The 24,139-nt window shown below is 40.1% G+C and overlaps 1 protein-coding gene across 1 annotated transcript; it reads left to right on the forward strand.

Annotated features, from left to right (window-relative positions):
* The first annotated feature begins 546 nt into the window (after positions 1-546).
* On the forward strand, positions 547-9,577 carry CCNJ (cyclin J). Its single transcript, XM_053450307.1, has 5 exons — positions 547-638; positions 2,891-3,101; positions 5,385-5,684; positions 5,776-5,935; positions 8,459-9,577. The coding sequence occupies exons 1-5, from the start codon at positions 570-572 to the stop codon at positions 8,877-8,879; spliced, it is 1,161 nt and encodes a 386-aa protein (XP_053306282.1). The 5' UTR covers positions 547-569; the 3' UTR covers positions 8,880-9,577.
* Positions 9,578-24,139: the final 14,562 nt, after the last annotated feature.

Here is a 24,139-nt window from a genome sequence, read left to right on the forward strand (position 1 = left end):
TGCACATTTACCGTGTGTCCGGCATTGTTCTTGTTGTTTATTAAAATTCCTATTCATTTATATTAAGAATTTTATTTAAAATAAATGCATATTTTCTTTAAAATATATACACACAGGACTTTAAAGCAGGTATAACCTTTTATTTTACACCTGAAACAGCAGAACAATGTAAATTTAGCACAAAAAAAAACTGTTTTATATCAATTTCCCATTTAATTTGTATACTATTTTTCTTCCTTTGCTTTTTATTTACTGATTTACCCAAAAAGTAGCTATCAGAATTACAAAAAAAAAAAAATCTGAATTAACTGCAGGTGGGCTGAGTCCACAGGAGCTAAAGGGTTAAAGTGTTGGTTGCCTTTAATTAAGTGCAAATAAGGATGGGTAGGGTATTTGGGGGTTTTCTTTTGCTCTCATTTGAGAACATTTCCTTTGTATGGAAAGTTGAGCTGCTTGCGTTGAGCTCCCTTAAGTAGCTCTGCTTATTCCTTCCTAACTTTGTGTTACAGGAGTGAATTTAGCTGCCCCCCCCCCTTTTCGTTCCCCATCCGCTTATTCCTCCCCATGCAATGGAGCTAGAGGGGCTGTGGTGGAAGGGACAGCTTGCGGCAGACATCCACCAGGCTCTCCGGTATAAAGTAAGTATAAGTTCCTTTAATATTCTGTGTGTCGGCTCGGGCGGATATAGGGTCACTCGTATTCATAGTCTTCGTCCTGGGATTGCTCTGTAGTGTTAGGGTGAATGTGATGGATGCATACGTTTCTTTGATGTAATGTAAGGAAGGTTAGTTAACTTTACTGAGAGGGCGGCGGATAAGAGGAACAGCCTCCCAGCGGAAGTGGTAGAGGCTAATACATCCCAAATGCACGGGTGGATGGGTCCTGAATGTAAGACGAGACCAAGGAACTAAGGTCTGGGTTATAACGGGCAGATAAGATGGGCCGTGATTGGCATCAAATTCTATGTGGCTGGCTAATATAAATATATATATATATATATATATATATATATATTTTATTTAAAATGCTCGTGGGGGGTATTAGCTGCCCTCTGATCCCGGGGTGAGTGATGTTGCCCACGGGCAGGGCAGTGGTGTTTCATTGTCCTGGGGGGGGTCTCGCGGCTGTGCCTTTGCTGAAGCCAGCTGGTAACGTCCCGGTGCTCCGTTTCACGCCGCGGTGTTAAGTAGCAGGGAGTCCTCTTCTCCCTCGGGACGTCTCTGCTGTGAAAGTCCATTCCGAGCCGCCGCAGCAATAGATTTTTCACGGTTTAAATCCTTTTGTTAGTCAACAGCGGGCTGGAACGACTCTCATAACAGCGAGCCGGCTAGTATTTCAGGCACAAACGTCTCTTTTGTTATTAAAGTGCTCCTCGCAGCCAGCGGAGGTTTTTATTTTTTCATTCCGCGCTTCAAAGTCTCGTTTTCTCACTTTTAAAAAGTTTGTTGTTTTGCGTCTGGTGAAAATGCATTCCCCCCCCCCCGACCTCCCCCTTATGCTTTTTAATTCCTTCAGCCCCCTCTGTTGAGTGGATTATGTTGCTATGGTTACCCACATTAATTATTTGGATGAATTGTGGCTTCTTAGAGGCATGGCATGTCTGTAATCTGCATTATTCAATTAGTCCTTTGGGACTTTTAATCATACATGTTTGGGTTGAGAGCAAGTAGAAAAACGTATGCATTTTTTTGATGATTTTCCCCAAAATTGTAGGTTGTAGATTAAGCGACCCAAGTACTTTTGACACTTTCTACTTAGTATATTTTCCCATCATTACTACTTGTCTACAAGAAAAATATATTTATTTATTAGATTTATTAACGTATATGTTTTCTTCTATATAAGAACCAATCAAATTATTATTTTGTAATTATTTGATTATTTAAGATAATTCTACTTGATTTATCGACCTCCAGCTTGCTGCGACGCTTGGTTTCTAAAAACTTGAAATATAAGCAATGGCCTCAGCGCTGCCGTTCAAGAGAAGGTCACGTTTATCGAAAGCTTGTTATAACAGGGCTGAGCCCACCAGCTATTAATGGACTCCAATTCCCATCATCCACACTCAGCTTTGCAGAGCCAACCCACAACAGGCTTTGGCAGCTCTACATCCTTCAGCTGTTAGGTAGAGAATCCCGTCTATCCGAGTAGGGCTTTTCTGCCTGACTTCCACTCCTATCATCCCTGGGGTTATAGGCGCCGTGGTCTCTTGCCATCTCTTGTATTAAAACCTGTTTGTTCCAACTTAAACCTGGAAGCGCTTTGGGGTTTTGAAGCCTAAAGCAATTCTAAGTGTTGGGTACAGGTGTCGCTTCGGACAGAAATGCCGGGCTTTACGGTGCATGCCTGTGATAAATCATGCCGGATAGGGTTACAAGCTCTGGCTATCTCCTGGAATTTGTGCTTTTTTTTATTGTTGAGAAACAAATGAAAACATTAGCTTTTTATGTTGTTTTTTTGTTGTTTTTTTTAATCACTTCCACTTAAACCAAAGACATCTTTTTAGTTTCAGCTATTTTTGTAGGTCGGGTTCCCTGTTCCTTTTTATGTCAGAGTTCTCGGCTACAGGGGCAGCAGGTGGTGTAGACACCTTGGGAGTGGTTTCCCTCCCGGGGAAACACCTTTATCATTCTTAAGCTAAAGAGTTTATATTGTTTTAAGATTAGACTCTGGGGAGTAAATCCCATTCCCTATCACACACAGCTCACCTCTCTTTGTTTTTATTCAAGCCTGTCTAAAAATGCAAATGGTGGTTAGAGCGGGTGCATCGGATGTCTTAATGGAACTCTAAGAATTGTTTGTGAATGAATGGCGTCCGCCATGGTGGTGGAACATGCTTTGTGCGATCGCACTGCTGTTTAATCATTGTGCTGTCTCTCTGTTTACTTAGGAACTCAAGCTTCCTTCCTACAAAGGCCAGTCTCCCCAACTGAACCTAAGACGCTACTTTGCGGACCTGATTGCCATCGTCAGCAACCGCTTTAAGCTCTGCCCCACCGCCCGACATCTTGCCGTCTACCTGCTGGATCTGTTTATGGACAGATATGATATTTCCATCCAGCAACTTCATATTGTGGCTTTGTCCTGCCTGCTTCTGGCGAGTAAGTATTCCATCTTTCCGTCCGTGTGCGGACATCCTCTGACCCTTCGGAAATATGATGTATATTGTTTGTACGGGACTAAAAATCTAAAAAGCCTTGAAGAAAACGTATTAAAGTGTCATTAAGTGTTTACGTGAAGAATCTAATAAGAAATATCTTATCGATCCCATCGTTGGATTTTTTTTATTTTTTTCAGTTCACTAAACCAATCCCTTTTAAGAACTTTCTTGATAACTTTTTGTTAGCCTTTTTTTTTTATTATTTCTATTTTTATTACTTATATCATCTTCCTATTGCATGTTGTATTCCTCAATTTAATATTTATTTGGAAGAACTATATCAGTTGCACAAATTTAAATTACGGGAATTTTTATTTTTTTTTTAAAAAAGGGGGATTATTATTAATTTCTGTTTCTTTAGAACAATCTGAGTTTGCAGGTAATATTACGCCCCCCCCCCTAAAACCGAATTCACTGCAGACTCCCGGTTTACAGATGTTTATCAGCAGTGCCTTCTTCTTGATTCTTTGAGTCCCAAGCCTGACTTGTTCTTGTTTAGCACTTCTTGTCGCTGTTAGTGTCTGCTGTCACAACAGTGTCACAACTCCCTGGATTAATGTATAGGGGCGAGTATTTAGTCTAGATGGGGTATAAATAGCTCCTTTTCTCTAAATTCCCAGCCTTTTCTTTATTCCAGCTGTCGCACCCCCATCCCTGCTCTCCAGGAGACTTCATTCTAACTATGAAGCAAATAAGTTGTCTTACTGGTGTAAAAAAAAAAAAAAAAAAAAAAAAAAAAGCTATTTTCATACTTTAGCAACTACAGCTTTAGGTGTCATTTAAAAAAAAAAATAATAATAATAATGCTAAAATACAAAAATGTGTTTAGTTTTTTTTTTTTTTTTTTTTTACCACTGCAAAATAGGTGCGCACATATGTAATAAGGTGGATTTTGTTTTAATTTTTTTTTTTTTTTTTTTTTTTTTTAGTTTTTCCGTTTGTGTATAAAAAAAATATATATATTATTCATAACCTAATTTTCTGTATATTTATCCAGAATGTGTTTTTTTGTTTTTTGTTTTTTTTAAAACTATTTGTCAGAAAGCCAACAGGTTAACTGGATATAACGGTGATAAAGTATTACCCCTGTCTGAGCGAGAGGTGCTAATCATTAACCCCATGTTGGTACCATAGCAGAAATTCTCACCTGTCTTAACGAGGCTGAAAGTGTTTCATCCCCGACATGCTTTGGTAACCTGATATTCTACCATTATAACCATTCTCATCAGGCACCACTTTTAATGAAATGACCTCTTTGATCTCTTTTGGGTTTTCTTTTGAGGGGGGGGTCTGCCCCCCCCCCCCCCCCCGTTTACAGTGGATAAACCTTCTTAGTTACTCTCCCTAATTACTCAATATCTACAATTAATGCGCATTTTATATCAACAGTATGTTTGCTTCATTTTGTAGTTTGTTACAAAATGTTAAAATTCCTGTGACAAATTAGAACATACGTCGCTTTATTATTACGGTATTATTTTGGGTGTGAAGGCACATTGGCTACAGAAAGAGACTGCGGTTTTCTCTAGCTATGTTAATTTGATAGAATTTCTTTTATTGTGGCTTGTTTTTGAATAAATACGTACCGAAGCCCACGGTATTCAGAGCTCGTGTTTGCCCGGTTAATATATTCTAAATGATGCCAATGAATATTCAGAATAAGGGAGAAGTAACAATTGTTGGTGGCATTTCGCTGATAAGGTCGGCTTGAGATGACCTCATATGTAACAAGCAAGTGTCTGTTTGCAGTTCCATGGGGGCTGTAGGCTAGATGTAGAAGGCTGGCTTATCTACGCGTCTATAGACAGAGGTAGCCAGGGAATCGGTAGTCAGAGATTCACTAAGAACCGGTGAAGGGGATATCTATGTTATTATTGAACAGAATAGAAGCTGGTGAGACCTTTTCTTCTTTTGTGGGTGAAAAAGTATCTTCCGTTGAGCCACTTAGCTGCTGGAGACAGCGTGATGGCCAAAAGCGATTGTTTGGTCCATGGATTCTTCTCGCACTCTTGCCGTCGTTATAAACACTTGTCTGTGCATTTTTGAAAAGAAACCCAAGTTTGGAAAAAAGTTGAAAAACTTTGTAAAAGTTATAGTGGTTAAAGTAGTAGGAGATGAGATCAAAACCCGTACAGCGGAGTGTATTATAACGTGTATGTTGGTTCAACCCTTAGGCTTGTTGATTTTAGAAATGTTTTATTCACCGTACCTACCTAACCCCCAGGTAAATTTGAAGATAAAGAAGATCGAGTGCCAAAGCTGGACCAGCTGAACAGTCTGGGATGTATGACCAACATGAACTTGGTGCTAACCAAACAGAATTTGCTTCACATGGAGCTTCTGCTGCTGGAAACGTTTGAGTGGAACCTATGCCTTCCAACCCCTGCTCATTTTATCGAGTACTACTTGTCCATTGCTGTTCATGACACTGACCTCCATGATGGCTGGCCGATGATCTGCCTGGAGAAGACCAAGATATATATGGCAAAATATGCCGATTACTTCCTGGAAGTATCTTTGCAAGGTACGTCATTCATCATTATTTTTATTTTACTTATCCCGAAATTCCTGATTTCGGATCTCGATCTTCATCGTTGGTGGTCTTTCTCTTTCAGATCATGTGTTTTTAAACTACATCCCATCGCTGGTTGCTGCTTCGTGTGTCGCCGCGTCTAGGATTATCCTTCGATTGACACCAACCTGGCCGACGAGGCTGCATCGCCTCACCGCCTACGCCTGGGACATCCTTGTGCCCTGTGTCGAGAGATTACTGATGTAAGTTTGGAGGGGTTTGAGGTCTTAACTTGTGCTTGGTTTTGAGTCATTGATAGAATGTATTTTTGCATTTATTTGTTTACAGCAGGTAAGGGAACTAGCATTGGTAGCGGTGTCTCTTTAGTGATCCAGAATTAATACGAGTTTCATTTCAGACCAGTGATTTTAATCCATAGTTTGGGTATTGAGTACATGGCAACTTCAGAAAGATTTTGTGCTTCTTTTGGGTTTTTGAAGTATGCAACTGTAACTTAGAGAATCTGGATTTTTTAAACTATTGTGTCCCGCTATTACCAATGTAGAAAATACGGAGCCTTATTGTAATTCATTTACCTGTTGTACAGCACTGCAGAATAAGGTGGTGCCATATATATAAAAATAATAATATAATATAATAAGCAACTGATAAAATGTAGAATTTCATTGATCTGATCCGCCCAACGGATATGAAATCAGTCTTATGAAGGAGCTCGGCAGCCTCCCTTTAGAATAGAATAGAATACGCTTAGAATATGCTTAGATCTGCTAATTATACATTGGCTATTAATTTGCCATTACTGGTGCTTCATAAGCCCCCCTTTAATAGTATGTCAAGAGCCTTAATTGGAGGCCATGAAGACCGTTGCGATACATTGTTACAATTGGCAGAAACGTTGTATATCGTGTGAATCAGAATTAGCGGTTAAGCTTCCTTTCTTCTGTTGCTTTGTTTCGTTGGAAACCTTTGGGGAGAAAAAGTAGCGTTTTTTTGATCTATTGACCGAAGTGAGCGGAGTTGTGCCTGCGGTATCTTGTGTTTCTGAAGTTGCAATAAGGTCGCTGGAAGCGCCCCACCGTGCGGCGCCGCAGAATACAAAAGATCTATATAATTCTTTATCTATAAAGACTTTTTATCTCCTGCACGGAAATATTAAAGGTCACAGGCAGCGTTACAAAGCTCACTTTTTACCTTGTGCCTTCTTACATTAGAAATAGAGGTTATTTTTAAGGAGAATAAAAAAGCAATCCCCCTCCTGCAAGGAGCTTCAGGTGTAGAAGGACCCGCTTTTAATGGCATATATACATTTTATAAATGCAGACATCGATCGGTTGGTGAGATCTTCCAACAGGTGCTTTCAAAATAATGAATCTATATTTTTTCACTTATTCCACGTTTTGATTGGTTGGAATTATCTACTGAGGCAGGGCCGTTTTCTCCTGCCTATGGTCCGTGATTGACTGGGTTCCTTCGTTGACCCTGTAACGTCAGCATGGTGATCTTTTATTCCGTCCTGGCCACGTCCCTTCTTTAAGTTTGCCTTTGCTAAGGTGTCCACGGAGCGTTTTTATGTCTTTCTTTGGGATCTCGTTTTTCGGCGTGGTGCACTGTAACGGGAGAGCTGCACATGTTCATTCACCGCACATGTTCATTCACCGCACATGTTCATTCACCGCACATGTTCATTCACCGGGGGCTCTGGACAGATGGATAAGCAAAGTGACACCCACAGGATACGAAGCTCTCATATTTCTGTGAGAACCATTAAAAGTCTCCGCTGCAGCTGCGTAGAAAGTAACCCTTTATTGTCTTCCCGTCGCTCTTTTGCTGGGTAAAGCAGTGAGGAATACAGAGTCCTAAATACCCTCCTATCGGGATTCCTACAGTAAGAGTGTGGAATGACCCTCCTCTGTTACCGTAGATCAGGCATGTCCAAACTTTTTTCGAAGAGTGCCAGATTTGATGAAGTGAACATGTGCGAGGGCCGACCATTTTGCCTGACATTTTTTGAACCATTAAAATTAAATGCAAATTAACTATTTTATGCAAAGTTTATTGAAAACGGCATACCTTTCATTTTGTGACCTGGATGACAAATCTAAACGGGTGTTAAATCACTCTGCCTTTAATATCTAAAAAACAGATCTATATTTGGGCAACTTATCTGGGGGGCCTCATCAGTCCGGAATGCGGGCCGCAATTGGCCCTCGGACCGGACTTTGGACATGCCTGCCGTAGATGGTCTTGGGGGAAATCATAATATTCTTAATATTTTCATCTTTTTTTTTTTTGTGGGGGGTGAAGCATTGCTAGCTTAAGTATATTTATTAAATGTAAATAGCGCTGCCATATGCTACAGAGTGGTACAGTAGGGAAATGGGGCATAAAAAAAGTAGTGCATGACGTAACCATTTGGGTTTACAGGAACACAGGGTTAGGACCACCCTGCTCAAATGAGCTTACGATCTAAAAGCGGGTTGGAGGTATATGATACAAAAGGTCAAAGGGCTAATGTTTGAAGTGGACCGGCCACGCAAGTTCAACCATAGTCTTAAAAATAAATAAAATAATAAAGATTTTAGACACAGGTGAAGACTGGCCGTGGAGTAAGAGGGAATGGTGGGAGGCACATGGCCGTCGTGTTTGAGAAGGAGTTAACCTGCCAGATGATCGGCTCCATAGAACTTGCAGGATTTGGGAAGGGGTTTTGTTTCTTTGTTTTATGTTCTTTTGTTAACCAGTTCCGTTTTTTTTTTTCCTTTCAGCGCGCATGACAACGATGTCAAAGAAGCCAACAAGCATAAACCGCAACTGGGACACGCGGCAGCCCAGTGTCTGTTTCCTCCTCCGTCGCCAGCTCCGCCGCAAGCTCACGTCCAGCAGCACGTGCCTCCGTACCTCCACTCCCAGCATCCTCACCAGCTGCCGTTCCACCACCACCCAGCTCCTCAGCCGCAGAGCTGCCAGCAGGTGATGTCGGCTGCCCACGCGTCCGCTTACCCCCTGCAGACGTGCACGTCCGGCATAACGGCTACCGTCCAGGCGCGGGGGCACATACAGAGCGCGGCCAGCATGTCATTGGCTACTGTGCCCATAGAAATCAAGCCATGCATCGCCATGTCCTACAACAGAAGCTACCAAGTGAACGGACACTACCCCTGTATAACGCCGTGCTTCGAGAGGTGATGCAAGCATATCCAAAACATCGAACTTAACTGCCGATCTAATACATACTGTGAATTCTACAGTCGCGTTTTTTGTTTTCTTTTTTTTCCTATTGGTTTTCTTGTTTTTCCCCCCCCAAAAAGCGAAAGCAATACGAAGAAGTGTCTGTTACATTGGAACAAAGAGGGGGGGCAAAAGAATAAACTAATTCTATTAACTACGAAAACACTTAAAAGCGATCCATCCCGCATTGCAGACGTGCGATTGGCCGATAAACAAGCTGATTTTCAGGGAAACGCTTCAAATAATGCAAAAAATGGTTATTTTTTATGAAGGAGATTTGCAGTATTAACCTTTAAACTAATACAACGTGCTCCGGGCGATGTTACGTTCATTGATACGCTTTCCAAATCGAATGCGGTGGGTAACCCGTTAAACTCGGACAGATCCGTTGCACTCCGTGTTTAAAAAAATGATCTAATTCCATGTATACCTCAAAGCGAGTCTTTCTGGAGAAAAAAAAAGCAATATTCAACACAAACTCAGGGAAATAATCGGTCATCTATTATCCTTCATGCTGCTGGTGTATATTGAAGATAGAAGTGTAATATTTAGTGGTTTTTGTTTGGCAAATATCGTCATTTTTGCTGCTCTGTCACCTACCAGAAAATGCCGAAACTCCCACCAACGAAGTGAAAATTAACTTTTTTTCATCTTGTTAAGAAACGTGTGGTTTTTGGAACATCTTCTGTTGCGAGGGGAGGGTCTGTGAAGCAAAAAATTCAAGCCTATTGGTATTTTTTATATATAAATATATTTTTTCCTTTTTTTTTTATTTTTAGGTAGGGACTCGATACTGTAGTTAGCATAAACGTATAGGCTGCTGTATTTATAAGCCAAATGAAACCATCCCTTTTTTTTTTTTTTTTTTTTTAATTATAATTTTTGGGCCTTACATGGCCCCAAGTATTGATTGTTACCACTTTAGAACAAATATATAGCTGATAGGACAGCTGAAATAGGTGTGGCGGAGGGGGTACTTCCTACATCCTTTTTGGGGGGAAATATGAGGTCTTCCATTTAAAAAAAATAAATAAAAAATGAACGCAATGCAGTGAGGATGGTCCTGGAAGTCCCCCTATTATTGTATTATATATTTGTGTTTAGTTGTAGGATATCATCTCCCTTTATTCCCTCCAAGTTGATAATGTTTTTTTATTTTTATATTTGTAATGCAGTTTATTCGTAGCATTCCATTCTGACAATTTCCATAAAGATCTTGAACTACCTCATTCTTATTAAGGTCCATCCAGTCCAGAAATGACAACTTGAAGTTCAGCTAACACGTGAGCCTAGTTACTTCAATTAAAGCGGCAGGTTTCGTGGGTTTTTTTTTGTTGTTTTTTTTTTTTTTGCTTTTTTTTTAAAAAAATTTTTTTGTCCTTCTTTTCACCAGTAACACTATGACATAATAGCAAATTACACTGGATTTGATCTGTGGCGAGGAGGGATAGAATTGATATGTATGTACACTGTTACTGTACCATTTTGATTATTTTTTTTAATGGTTTTATAAGGCAGTAAAACCTGATTTCAGTACACTACATTTTTATTATTTATTGTCGCATTGCCTTGTTTTGTGTAACTGCATATCGTCCTAAAAAAACGACAGCCAAAGGTAAATGCACTGTGAGCTGTTACAGCTAGATAAGAAAGAACTTTAACACATCTTACGACGCTTTATTTGATAGCAAAAGCCAAAATGTTGTGGATTTTTTTTTTTCCTCTTCTTATCGGAGCTTATGAAAAGTGGTCAATGTGTTTAACCACAACAAAGAATTCTGGGTGAGTGCTATGCACTTCATTGTTTTAATAAAAATTTTCTTTGCCTAACTTCCGTGTCGTTTGTTGGCTTGTATGATCGTTCCGTATTAACATGCTTCAGAAAGTCTCACGGTGATGAGGAGAGCGGGTCTAAAGGTACCTGAAAGCGAGCGTCAAAGCCACCGGCGTTCTAAAACTGCTCGGGAGATCAAGTGAGTGCCTGCGAGAGAGAGAAAGCTTGGTCTTCTGGCCTTAGGTTGGGAAAGCATGAAGCCCCAAGGCCGCTAGACGTCCCAGACCTCGGTCCAGGTCTACACATGACACTTTTTTTATTTATTTATTTTTTTACATTTTTTTTATTTTTATTAATTAATTTCTTTTCCAAAAAAAAAATTTAAATAATAAAAAAAAAAAAAAGCTCAGCTAGGAGTGTTTTTGTCAAATTTATCATACACCTATTGTAGATAGAACACAGCCAGGAGGACCCTCTGACCTACAAAAAACTACGGAGAAAAGCTGCTACCTTCTTATTGGGCCAACACGCAAAGTCACATGAGCATTCGGAACCCGCGGCAATCTATCCTGTTGGAATAACCTCTGGGGTCCTGAAAGCTTTTCTAATTTTGCATCTTTTTTCTTATGTTGACCCAATAAAAGGCATCAGCCTCAGTTAAAGGATCAGTTTTGTTACATTCTAAACCAGGGGCGTCCAACCTGCGGCCCTCCAGCTATTGCAGGATTACATCTCCCATAATGCTCTTTCAGATAAGGGGCTGGCTGTTCTAATCCCTACACTGAGCTGATTCTTTACGGCATGTCTAAAGAAGTCCTGCTTATACAGTGGAATTCTTCCATCTGTAGACTTTTATGACTCAGATGGTCCCTCTAGATGATTAAGACTGAGACATTCTATCTGCTACAAGGCAATATTAAAAGAACCTCTGTATTTTTGGCTGGGCCCAAGGTAACCCATACAAAAAGTAATTTTTTGTAACAGAAGAAAGCAGAGAATGACTATTTTTTTTAAAAAAATTAAGCGATCCTAGTATTAAAAGAATGGTGGGGCAATGTGATTTTTGTTTGATAAACAGCCGTTTACCTCCTTAAGTAGCTTGCCTCTTGTGTAAAAGGTTTTCTTTTTCTCACTTTGGGGGAGTTTGTTAGTAATTAGCATTGTTCTAGACGTCTGTTTAAACATTCTGCTTTGTTCTTAATCTCTCCCTAGAGACAGGGCCGCTCGGAGAGCCCCGTTCCATTGCTGGAGCCAGAAGAGATAAGACGTTGTTGAATTGTAGTTTTTAGTTACTTCTAGATGTTTCTGCGATGGGCAAAAAAGTAAAGAAATGGTTAACTAAAAAAAAAAATGGAGAAGCTCCGAATTTGACCCGTTCGGCCCATCAAGTCCTTGGCCTTGTCTTAGATTCAAAAGGTCTCATCCATGTTTCGATTCCCTTTGCTGTACTACCTTCTACCGCTTCTGCTGGAAGTCTGTTCCTTTATCTGCCACTAAAGTAAAACATCCTACATTGAAAATGGTGTGTTTAGTCCTGATTAAGGATTTTTGTCTAAAGAGTTTATGCAAATAATAAGTCTGTGCGGTCTAAGTGACTTTAAACAGTTGTCACGTCACACTCTGTTTGTACAGGTGATTTCTCGCCCCCCTGCCGTGTAGTACTCTTCAAACTCTGTAGTGTTATTTTAAATACCCCCCCCTGTCAATAACAGGGGTAACTAGACTAGTAGGATGCCTGTAATTACCTTATGTTTATTTATATAGCGCCTGCAGATTCTGTAGTGTTGTTACATTGCTGGAAATGATTTCGTCTTGTTACATCTGCTAAGGGAATTATTTGGGGATCCTTGTTTTATTAGGAAAAATACACTTTTCAAAAAGCTGGCTGAGCCTGATGGGATTGGCTAGCTCGCTCTTTAAACCCCAGACTTTGCCTGCTCTACTCAACGCTTTGAGCAATTGTATATGACAACGAAGATCGTCTCCAAAGAGTTACAAGTTCTTGCATAATGACCCCCTGGGGGTGGCCTATTAACTAATTTGCCCATATAACGGTAAAATCAGGTTTATCTGTATTTTCACGCCGGTTTCATTAACAGAAAAAAGTTTCTTGCATTGATGCCCATTTTAATCCCAAACACACGAAAATTGGCCCCCCAAGTGCTAAACATGCGACGGGTAAAGTTTACACGCCTGCGTACAGGGTAAACGGCGGTTCAGCCATAAAGCGTGACCGTCTGCTCATGCGGACGGCGACTGGACTCTACCAAGACGAGTCGCTTCAGGGGGCGATAGAAAGTTTTATACTGTATACGGTTTATCGGCTGAACATTGATTTTTAGGCTGCTATCCCTTTTTTGGGGTAGAGATATCCATATCCATATATACTGGGGTATGATGTCACTGCGATACTTAGATTTTTAGTAAATTCCTATAAAAATGCAAAATACACATAAAATACGGTCATATTATAGCAAGGCCCTAATTTTACTGAAAAAAGGGAGATTACATTTAAGGTTAATGAGGCTACAGAAGAGATGACAGTAATAATACTAATAATGGCAATAATTTTAATAAATATTATTACTATTTGATTTATATAATAAGGCCATTATATACATCAAATAAAACATTTCTGGGGTATAGACATTCAATTACCGACCGTATCCCTGAGTGTGTGTGATAGGAAATCCTGCGTTCTGTAACAATATATCAGAGAAACAACTAGTATCCAGCGATGCGATACTGCGCTCAGCACCCCCTAGTCTGCTTGGTGTCTGGGGAGGAATAGGTTGTGAAGTCATGATACTGCTATGTCAGGAAATCCTATAGGCTGCGTCTCCTCCGCCTGACTTCCTAAAGCAATATTTCATTAAAGTGCCGCTTCATACAAAGTCCTGACGATAAAAAACACGTGGCTTCTCGCCATCTGTGTTGGAATAATTAGATCACACATTGTTTTCTGATTAGCAGCCGCTAATTAAGAGCCTGTAGGGTTAGGAGGTGGATCTGGGGGGGGGGGCTACCGGTTTGTACTGTCCGGCTTTTGAGTTCCTGGGACCTCTGGTGAAGCGCTGCTTCTCTGGGTCTCCGGGTCACCACGGTGAAACTCTGGGTGGTGGGAGCGGCGTTGCGATACACCCCACTCCTCGCCCACTTCCCCTCCAACCACAGCCAGTGTTCCTGCGTGTGGGACCACCCACTGATGTTATCAGACCACCCACTGATATAAGTGGGTGGTCTGATGTTATCAGACCACCCACTTATATCAGTGGGACCGCCCAGTGACATGAGCATGGACGCCTACCCGCATCCTGAAAAGGGAGGGCTCTGGGTAGCTGGATGGGGATCAGGAGCCCATTGAGGAGATCCTTTGACTGCCCCAGTAGGGTGACCACATCGGCCATGTTTTCCAAGACACACATAATTTTTACATATTGCTGACCATCCCAGATTAAATGCTGCCCTGCAGTATGTGTGAGGTATAGACTTATGGAAGGGATCCAATCAGTCAGTTATACATCCCCCATACTGCAGGGCGGCATTTTATCTTGGCTGGTCAGCACTATATAGACAAAAGTATTCGGACACCTGACCATTACACCAACAGGGACTTTGATGACGTCACATTCTAAATACATAGACATTCATATGTAGTTGGTCCTCCCCTATGCTGCTCTTCTGGGAAGGTTTCCACAAGGTTTTGGGGAGTTTCTGTGGGAATTTTTACCCGTTCATCCAGTAGAGCGTTTGTGAGGTCAGACGGTGATGTTGGATGAGATGCTCAGATCCCCGTCCCAGTTCATCCCAAGCGTGTTCGATGGGGTTGAGGTCGGGGCTCTGTGCGGCCGGTCAAGTTCTTCCACCCCAAACAGCTGCTATATATATATATATATGGAGTATAATAGCACTATATATAAATCAATAAATAATATTATTGAACATGCATGTTCCTGCTACTTTATACACAGTTTTAACCACACCATAGGATTCCAATAGAATTTATTTGCGTCATTTGTTAGAATGACCCAAAATCCAGCGAGGCTTTTGGAACACGGTGCTTTATTTGCTACGTTATGCGTTTTTAAAATAACAGGAAAAAGGCGCAAAACCAGCTTCTGACTTATTTTTCCAAGTAACATGAGACAGGAGGACAACGGCCTATGCAAGAAAAGACAAACGATGCGAAGGTCAACGTATTCATTAATAGACATGCAGTATGGTGCGGGCTACTGGGGGCAGAACGGCTGATAAGAAAAAGCGGGCTTCCTAAAGAGACACTATCACTTTAAATGAAAAGGGCTCATTTGCGTTTCAATGAGGATGATTTAGTCAAACTTTCCTTGTGCCGGTTCATAATAAACAATAAACATAACTCATACGACAGAGAGGAGACCGACAAAACCTAACCGAATGGACTGCGGGTTTATTAATCTGTAATAGTGCAATAGAAAAGCCCGTCTACTCCTAGAAACAAAGTTTTTGCCATCAGATAAGAGCCATTCGGGCCCCGTCTAGTCGCCCTTTTTCCTGCTGTAAAGACTTAACCCCTTAATGACAAAGCCCGTACATGTACAGGCTCAAAATGCATTGTATTCAATGGGTTTAGGGACCGCCCATTGTCGTTAAGGGGTTAATCAGTCGTCGGTCTTGTCTTAGATTCAGGAGCCGTATGTCTATCCTATGCATGTTTAATCCCCTCGCTGTATTACCCTCTACCACTTCTGCTGGCCATACTTGGGAACCTTATTGCCCCGGCTACCCGGAGCCCCTCTTGTGGGACACGCTGCTGTTTAAGGGGGAAATGGGTGGCTAGTAGGACATGTGAGAGTCTCTGGCCCAAACCCGGAGAGTTCCCCGGTATGCCGAGAGGCGAGTCCATTTATCTACCACCCTCTCAGTAAAGTAAAATGTCCTCACATTACATCTGACCCTCCGAGCCTTTAATTTTTAGGTTAAAAAGAGATGATTTAAAGCAACAGTCTGTTAGTGTGGTGAACAAAAGCACACATGAGCCAAACTTTGCATCATCCGATAAAATTCGCAGAGCTACCTCTACTATTATTAGTTCTTCACAAAATTATTCAGAAAACCTCCCAATTTCTAATGTTTCCAGTTTCCTATTCAAAAGGAATACCACGGAATCTGGAAAATGAATGATTTATATTCTCTTTACAACACATTCTCTTTACAAGGATACAAAATTAGAAAAAAATTAAAAATAAGAAAAATAAATAATATCGATTTTTTTGGGAAGCAGTTCGTCTAGTTTTTTGGGGGGTTTTTTGCCCATATTTAAATCTTGTTTCTAGAAACCCTAATCTGAATATGCCTTGGAGCTACGACTAGAAATATCTGCAGGACAAAAGCGAGGGAGGAGGATGAACCCCTTTAAATAGTTTGTTTTTTTTTAAGTACTTTTTGTACTTTTTTTTTTTTTTTACTAACTTAGAAAATTTGGGGCGTACATGTGACCCTCTCCCGATTTCAGTTTCATGTAGTTCATTAGATAAAATGGACAGCCAGGAAAAGGCTGGAAATTTTTATTTTTTTTTAAAAAAAATGACACTGAAAATGACGTCAAAAATTAAGATTTAGCCTTTTTTTCCAAAAAGGCAGATTTTCCTAATGTATCGGTTCGTCTTCTTCTCGATTTTTAGATCCTATATAAATAAAAGATAATAATAATATGAGGGGGGTTTTCGGGGGGGGGCGGAATATATGTCAGATGTGTGTGTGTGGCAAAACTAGCTATACGAACTTCATTGTAGATTCAAAGAAAGCTTACGACCTAAGATTTACTGGGAAGCGGACAAATGAAGCCTGCACAGGGCGTTAAGTGGATTAAGAGAAACCTAATTGTTGAAACCTAATTCAGTTAATGTTACCTTTCCTGTCTGCCGCGATCAGACCCGACACCTTTCGTTTAAAACACAAGCTCTAAGAAAAATGTGTGTTTCGAAAGCAAAGAATCAATCAAGAACATCTTTTTCTTTATGTTTATTCCCGAAAGCGCTAATGGAGCCAGACCTCTGAAGGAAAGATCATTAAAGAGATAAAAATCAGTCACCCAGGAATAATCCGCACAGGAAGTTACGTGTTGTAAACTTGAAAAACAGGTGAAAAGGACAAAATTGGGAAAAAAATTTGAATCCTGAATCACAAACTCAGTGTTTAACCTTTTCAACGCTAGAGAGGTTACGTCTTTATGCGTCATACTAAATATGCCGCTTATAAATGGCGTTACGATATATTTTTTTTTTTAAAATAATCATATAGACGTCCGTTCGTTATATGAGGGGCAAATGTCGTGAGCACACCATCTGCCACTCTCTCTGATGACCGTTCAAAGAGTAAGAGGTCATCTATTCAGACACAAAGAAAGGAATTTCCACCGAAAGTAGCAAAAAAAAGTTTTTTTTCTCTTGTAAGAACAATGGAGGTGCGGAATCCACTACCTACAGAGATTCTCTTATCAAGTTCGGCTGATGCTTTTAATATGGGCTTGATGGTATTTTAGCAAAGAAGAGCATAAAGGGTTAATAAGGATACGCCTGACTATGGCTTGTTGATCTAGTGAGAAAAGAATGTTTCCACTTTTTGGAGGAATAATTGGAAATCGATGAAATGTGAGGTTCTGATGGGAGTGCTAAAGTGCATTCTTTTTTAAGTGATTTTTTTTTTTTTTTTAAACACTTTAGTTTTGGTTTCATGCTAAATGTTTCATTTAACTCCTCCCCTGACTTCCTTTTTCTCAAAGCAGGAAGCGCATTTAAGCACACTTCCTGTTTCGAGAAAAAGGAGGTCAGGGAAGGAGTTAAATGAAACATTTAACATGAAATTAGAACAAAAGTGTTTCTTTAATAAATAACTTTAAAAAAAAAATTCTGTCTGTGTCAGAAAATGAATGCCTTCCAAATTGTTGGCAAACGATAGTTTCTACTGCATTTCTTTCCACATATGAAATCCACCAACTTTATCAGGACTTTTTATATGAATTTATGGCCTATTGACAGTAAATTGATAATTTACACAATTATTTATGGCATTTTGATGCAATTTAGTTCATATGCCCATTTATTGCCAATTCTCTATGTCTTATTATACTCAGTCGCTAAGTATTATATCCTTCTGGCACTTTGTTTAAATATACATGAGAACCGTGGAATATACTTTGAGCTATCTATTTTTTTAAATGTAATTTTAAAAAAAACCATCAAAAACAAAAAATTATTTTACCTATAATAAAAATGAAACTATTTTAAAAAAAAACGTTCTTTTCACAGTGAGACATTTATTTTCTTTTTTTAAATCAGAGTAAAAATATTATTTTCAAAGCTACCTTTTTAATCTTGGACATCTTCAAATATTGCACATTGTTTTTTTTTTTACAGCATATAATTGTTGGTATAAAGAAATCTTCTTTAAAAACTAAAGTGGATCTCCTTACAATTTTTCCTATATATGAAGCTAAAAAAATTAAGTAATACATACTTATTGCTTTTGCTAAATACTCCAGAAATGGTAATTTATCACTCACATACTCACCTGCCCATTATGCTTTGGTACTTGTAGAGGACGCTCTAGTAACAGACTTGTTGCGTAATCACAAAGGTCAGCCCCTGAGGATCTCTCCCTTGTGCGCTCTTGTAGCTCCTCCATGCATTACTCTTCGCGTGCGCTATTAAGTTGTCTTGTCTTCTCTATGTTTGACCTTTGCTAGCTTTTCTTTTTAAGTCACCCTCCTGACCTCCTGACCCTCCCGACCATATGTTTTCCAACATTGTCCCTTAGTATTTCAGGAGTAAAGTAGCCAGGTCCGGGCCATGACGACACCTGGAGGTTCAACCTGGAAATGACTCCTTCCTAGTCTGCACTCCTGCGATCATATATAAGAATCCAAATTGCTTTTGTTACCAGTATGTTATGGTTGATATCCCTGCTTGAACGCAGGTGACTCAACTAAGTTTACCTTTAAACAATGACAAGTCAATGTTTTAGAGCCACTTGGGTAACGCGTTTTACAAGGAACTACATAGAATCTTCATAAAGGGTTAATATTTCAAGCGTCTCAGGGTCGGCTCGTTTAGAAAGTCCCTAGGTGTGCCAATAGGTGAGATGGTTTGCAAATAATCTCACAGATGTAACTATACATGATATAGATCCAATCAAGTCCTTGCAGGAGAACCTCACTGACGTTGGCTCCTCACGATGCGTATGTATAGATTTTTATGCATTTAGAGCAGGCAAATGTATTTAACCCTTTACAGTTCACAGTATAATAAAGGGGGTGCAATTAGCACCGTGAATCTACAGATAATTTGATTGGGTTACAACGGGTATCGATACATCAGGGGCGGAAATCCTTGGCCCGTGGAGCTTATGGTCTAAGTGCAGAGTGAAGTTGTCGATTGATACTTTAATCCTCCTGCAAACTCTCCATTGACAACTGTAAACTTCTCGGCGTTTCCACTCTACCCGGAAAACAGCTAGAATTAGGTGGAAATTCCAAAAAATACGTACTTGAACTATTTTAAAAGCGATCTTCCTGATTGGCTAAAGGTATAACGAAGCATTGCTATTTTTAACACAGTAGATTACAATATTGGAAGAACCAAACCAATGTTAATGAGCTTATTGTGTCATAATATGTTCTTCAACTGAAATTGTCCTCCAAATAACCCAGGCTTCCTTCCCAAGATATAGTTGCACAAAAGAACAGTATGCTCATCTCTGCCTGCTACAGTCCACTTCATTCATTGCCAGGAAAGATCATAAATATGGTTCGCTGAAGCTGAAAGAACAGTCCGTGGAAACCGTAGATGGTTATTTAGAGATAGAGGACTTCTGACTATGAGACAAACCGTCCTGTGCCTTTTTATATGAATCGCTCGTAGGTCAAATCATCCTACCAGCGGGGGGGGGGTTCATTGACTAAAACTCTAAAACTGGTATTCAGCAAGCTAAAAACCATTGCGATTCAACGCAATTCGTGTTATTTCAGAGCTAAGCCTTTTCTCAGCTCACTGGTTTTGTTCTATTTAGTGGGGGGGGGCATTATGATGTTAATTTGAACTTTCAATTATATTTATTAATATCTGCAATATTTTTTTGGACATGGTAGGAGGTCAAATTCAAGATCGCAATTATGTTTCTCCAATTCCTCTTCCATGACATCTTATCATTCAATCGGTTCTTTCCATTATTTAATGCTACCCAAAATAACTTCATTAACTAGAAATTTCATCAAAGTATTTTTGTATCTTTATGTTGCATTGCCGGTTCAGGAAGGGAAGAGAAGGAGCGGTGATGTCTCACGTTTCAAAGTACCCCATGATACATCCATACCTGGGAACTTGCAGGTTCCGGCAACCCAGAGCCCTGGCTTTGTGATGGTAAGGGAACAATGGCGTGTGTGTGTGATGGCACGTACGCGGGTGTAGATAGCCCAGAGATGCATTTACCGTCTGCCACCCAGCCTAGTTGGCCTAGGCCAGAATAAGTCACTGAGAAAACCCCAATTTGTATGGGTGGTGGGAGGTAAATGGGTGGGGAATGGGAGAGAAAATGGGCAGGGGTAGGGATTTAGGTTGGGAGTTGCAGTTGTGGACATGCAAGTTGTTAGTCAACACACATGTAGTCCAGTTTCCAAAATCTAATGTCATAGACAGCTCCATTGAGACAACTCTTACTTCAGTTGACTTAAGCTAAGTCACATCAGTCGAGCTAACTTTTAATTCGACAGACAACTCAACATTTAAGTCAATAGATTCCAGAGAGAGACTGCATTCGCCGACTCCCCCAGGAGAAGCCCGGGGTCCTACTTTGGCCAACGCACCCAGCATGTCCAACACTGTTGCTGAATTGTAGGATTGTGAGCGGGGTTCTTGTTACATTATGTATCAGTTGGTCTCCATCAGTTGAGTATCTCATACCCAACCTTGTAATAAAGCCACATAATCCATTATAGATAATATTAATGTTTTTCTTTAAGTAGATCGTCTGCTCTGCATGCGGCTTGGCATGCGTTGGGTAGACGGATGCGCGAAGCGTATTTAAGATAACATTTGCTACAGGGACGCTCACAAGATACTCATAACTTACGGATATAACTCAAAGAACACACAATGCGTTGAACATGAGTAGATTTTCCTGTCCTTTATTTGATGCAACGTGACTAATCATTGGCAGAAACAGCTGTTTAAACATTTGGTGGAAAGGTTTCATGTCACTCGAAATCTCACTGATTTTTAAAGATATTTGCTAAAAACAAAGTTAGGATTCGTTGACATATTTATGTACCTTAAAGAGGTATTATTTAATAATTTACTGCAGTTATTAGAATCCGCAGATTACGTGCCATGCCAAAGAAAATCGAATTATCGAAGTAGAAGAGGTTTTATCAGAACAAAGTTCTTTTATTTTTTTATTTATTTAATTAAGTATTTATTTAATTAAGTATTTATTTATTAAATTCACTTTATTTGTTCAAAGGCGTTTAGAAAAGTATAGCAATCGGCACAATGTATGCTTTTTATTTACCAATCAGTAAAATTTTTGATTCTGCCACCATAAATCAGAAATTTGTGTCAAAAGGTGACAAGGCGCTCATATTTTAGGTGCAATTCCATCATAGTAATATATCGGTTATCCCCAGAAGATTTACTCACCGGGGAGCACTCGCACCTTTTTAGCTAATAACAAATCATTTTTAATGTGTTTAGCCTTTTTCTGGAATTATTTAAATTTAAATATCTAGTTGTTCCTATCAGCAATTACCCCAAATTTATTTATTTTTTATTCACCTATAAAACCGGACCCCACGTTTGCGCAGACTTTGGTCTTCTCAAAATCTGCAGCGCTTAAAAAAAATATATTAAAAAAAATTATTCACTGCAATTTTTAAGGGATATTTTACAAAGATAATTACTGCCCTATTTTTTTTTAAACAAAAATGTGATAATTGGATTTTTTTTTTTTTTTTACATATAATTATAGATATTTCTTAGCCAACTCGTGCATGGCTACCCCCTCGAGATCCAATATGGGACCAGAAGGGGGAGAGTTCCGGGGCAGCCATGCTGGGAATTTCCAGGTATGTAGTCAATGCACCTCCCAAGATACACACGGCGCTATATAACTCCACTCATCCATCACACAAATATCAAACACGCTTCACAACTCATGCTAAGTGTTTGCGCTAGAGTTAGTATTTCCACCGGTGAATTAAACACATTTCTGAGCCTTTTCATTGGGGATTTCCAAGATGGATTTAAAGGCGTTGGGGCGTTATGCCGTTACAATGAGCTTGTGGAACGGTAAAACACTGATATTCCCATAAATAGAGCCAACTCTCATGGTTTGCCCCAGTGTCTCAGGTGTTTTACCTCCATCTCAGGGTGAATGGGCAGATTCTCCGGGTCACATAGTCTTCAGCTGACTCTTGCCCTACCATATAGGCAATCTAGGTAGTGCAGTAAGTAATAGGGGTCCTTGATATGTCAGCAATCCAATGCATGAAGAAAGGGGGGCACCAGAGGTAGTCCAGGGAGTTAGACAAGAGCCATATTCAGATATTTTAGTAGAATCCCAAAAGGATTAGGTTTATCATCATATTTGTTGTTGAGGCTTTGAGATGTAAGAGGTCTACCCAAAAAAACTCAAAATGGCCTCGACTGTTAGGGGTCGACTGTCCAGGAATGTGTTCTTTCTTGTTGCCGATTCCCGAAGAAGAAAAGGTTAACAACAATTTATGAGTCGAGCCATGAGCTGTCCATGTTGGCCTCTCCCATATCTCCACAATGACGTGTAAGGACATGTATCTTCTCGTCTGGGGCATGAACTGCCATTGTATCCTTTTGATACCGCATTCTAGCTGTCCTGAATTTCTTAGCACGGGCAGCTGGAAATGTTTTAATTCTTTTATCTCTTCTTCAGTAACAAAGTCAAATTCTTCCTGCAGCTGTTGCAGTTTGGGGAAAAGTCTTGGGACACTTCGCTCCTTGTCCTTTGGGAGCTGCCCAGAAGTACAGAGTCCGATTATAATTGTTGGCTGCTGGTCTGAATTGAGCGGGTTAGATAATCACCCCTCTGTTCCACTTGGATAAGATCAGCATGCGCAGTAGTACATATTTTAAGGGAAACTATTCAGTGATCCCCTAATGGCTTCTAGATCAAGAGGAAGCTTTTTTTTTCTTTTCCTTTAATTGTAACACTGCCGTCATTATTGTACTAATTACGTTATTTCACAAAAACAGAAGCTGCCCGTTTCGCATGTCAGAATTACTATCCCTCGCAATAAGTTACTTATTGCTAACTTCTTAGGGTCACGTTAATTAGGTATAATTAAAACCACTGGAAAAATATATGTAATGCATTAAAAAGCCATTTATTTTGAGCATTTTTGCTTATCTGTGCTCCACGAAGAATCAAGAGGAGTAATTCAAGCACACGCTCATTATTCATTGCGGATGAACCAGTGCTTTGCCAATCTGGTTTCTATTCACAACCCTCTACTGAGACAGCTCTTGTCAAAATTAATAATGACGTCCTTACTGCTGAAACATATCCTCTCGGACCTCTCCACAGCCTTCGACACTGTTGACTACCCTTCCTCCCACAAACCCTTCATTCTTATGGTGTCCATAATTTGGACATGCCCCCCCCCTGCTTACTCCCCCCACCTTCTCTGCCATTCCCCCCCATCCACTAAAGGGGCTAGCCCCACTGCTACACACAGCTAGCCCTGCTTCTACATGCCACTAGCCCTGTCCCATTGCAAAGCCAAATTGGGAAGAGCTCTGGAACTTACTTCTGAAACTGAAACTTCAGTTGTGTGCTAGTAACCCCTTGATTAACCTTTAGTCCTTTCATTTGTTTCTGGGTAACCAGGGCTACCATCAGAGGGACTATGGCCAGTACCTATGTACTAGGAGCCTGGCCTCCCTGATTTGTCACTGACCCCCTCTTTGACCGTCATACCAAGGACCGGGACCTTTCAGGGTTTGGGGTCCAGATGCCCTATTTCAGTGGATTGAAGTCTAGTAAGCCCTTTCTGAGGATCTGGCTCTGGTGGTCCCTTTGTGAGCGGGGGGGAGGGCAGCAGGATGGGCATGGACTGGACCCCAAGATTACTGATGATGGCCCTGGAGGAAACCAGCATTTTCTGAGTGAGGGAAATGCCCCATTTCTGTTCAAATTCAATAAATGTCTTTTATTTCTAAAAATTAGCAATACATAGAAGCAAAGCAAATGTCTGTCAAGAAACAGAGTTAAATATACAATATTTAAAAGCCTTCCTCTCAGAAGAGATTACAGGACATGTTTTTTCTTGTTCCGCCTCACAGCTTGGATGCTTTCCAAGAATATACATCGTAAGACTGTTAGGGAGAATAAATTCTCTAATTATTTATTTGTAGTGATTCTCATATATTTATTTAAAATG

This window comes from Spea bombifrons, chromosome 11, assembly GCF_027358695.1.
Source record: "Spea bombifrons isolate aSpeBom1 chromosome 11, aSpeBom1.2.pri, whole genome shotgun sequence".
NCBI classification, from domain to species: Eukaryota; Metazoa; Chordata; class Amphibia; order Anura; family Pelobatidae; genus Spea; species Spea bombifrons.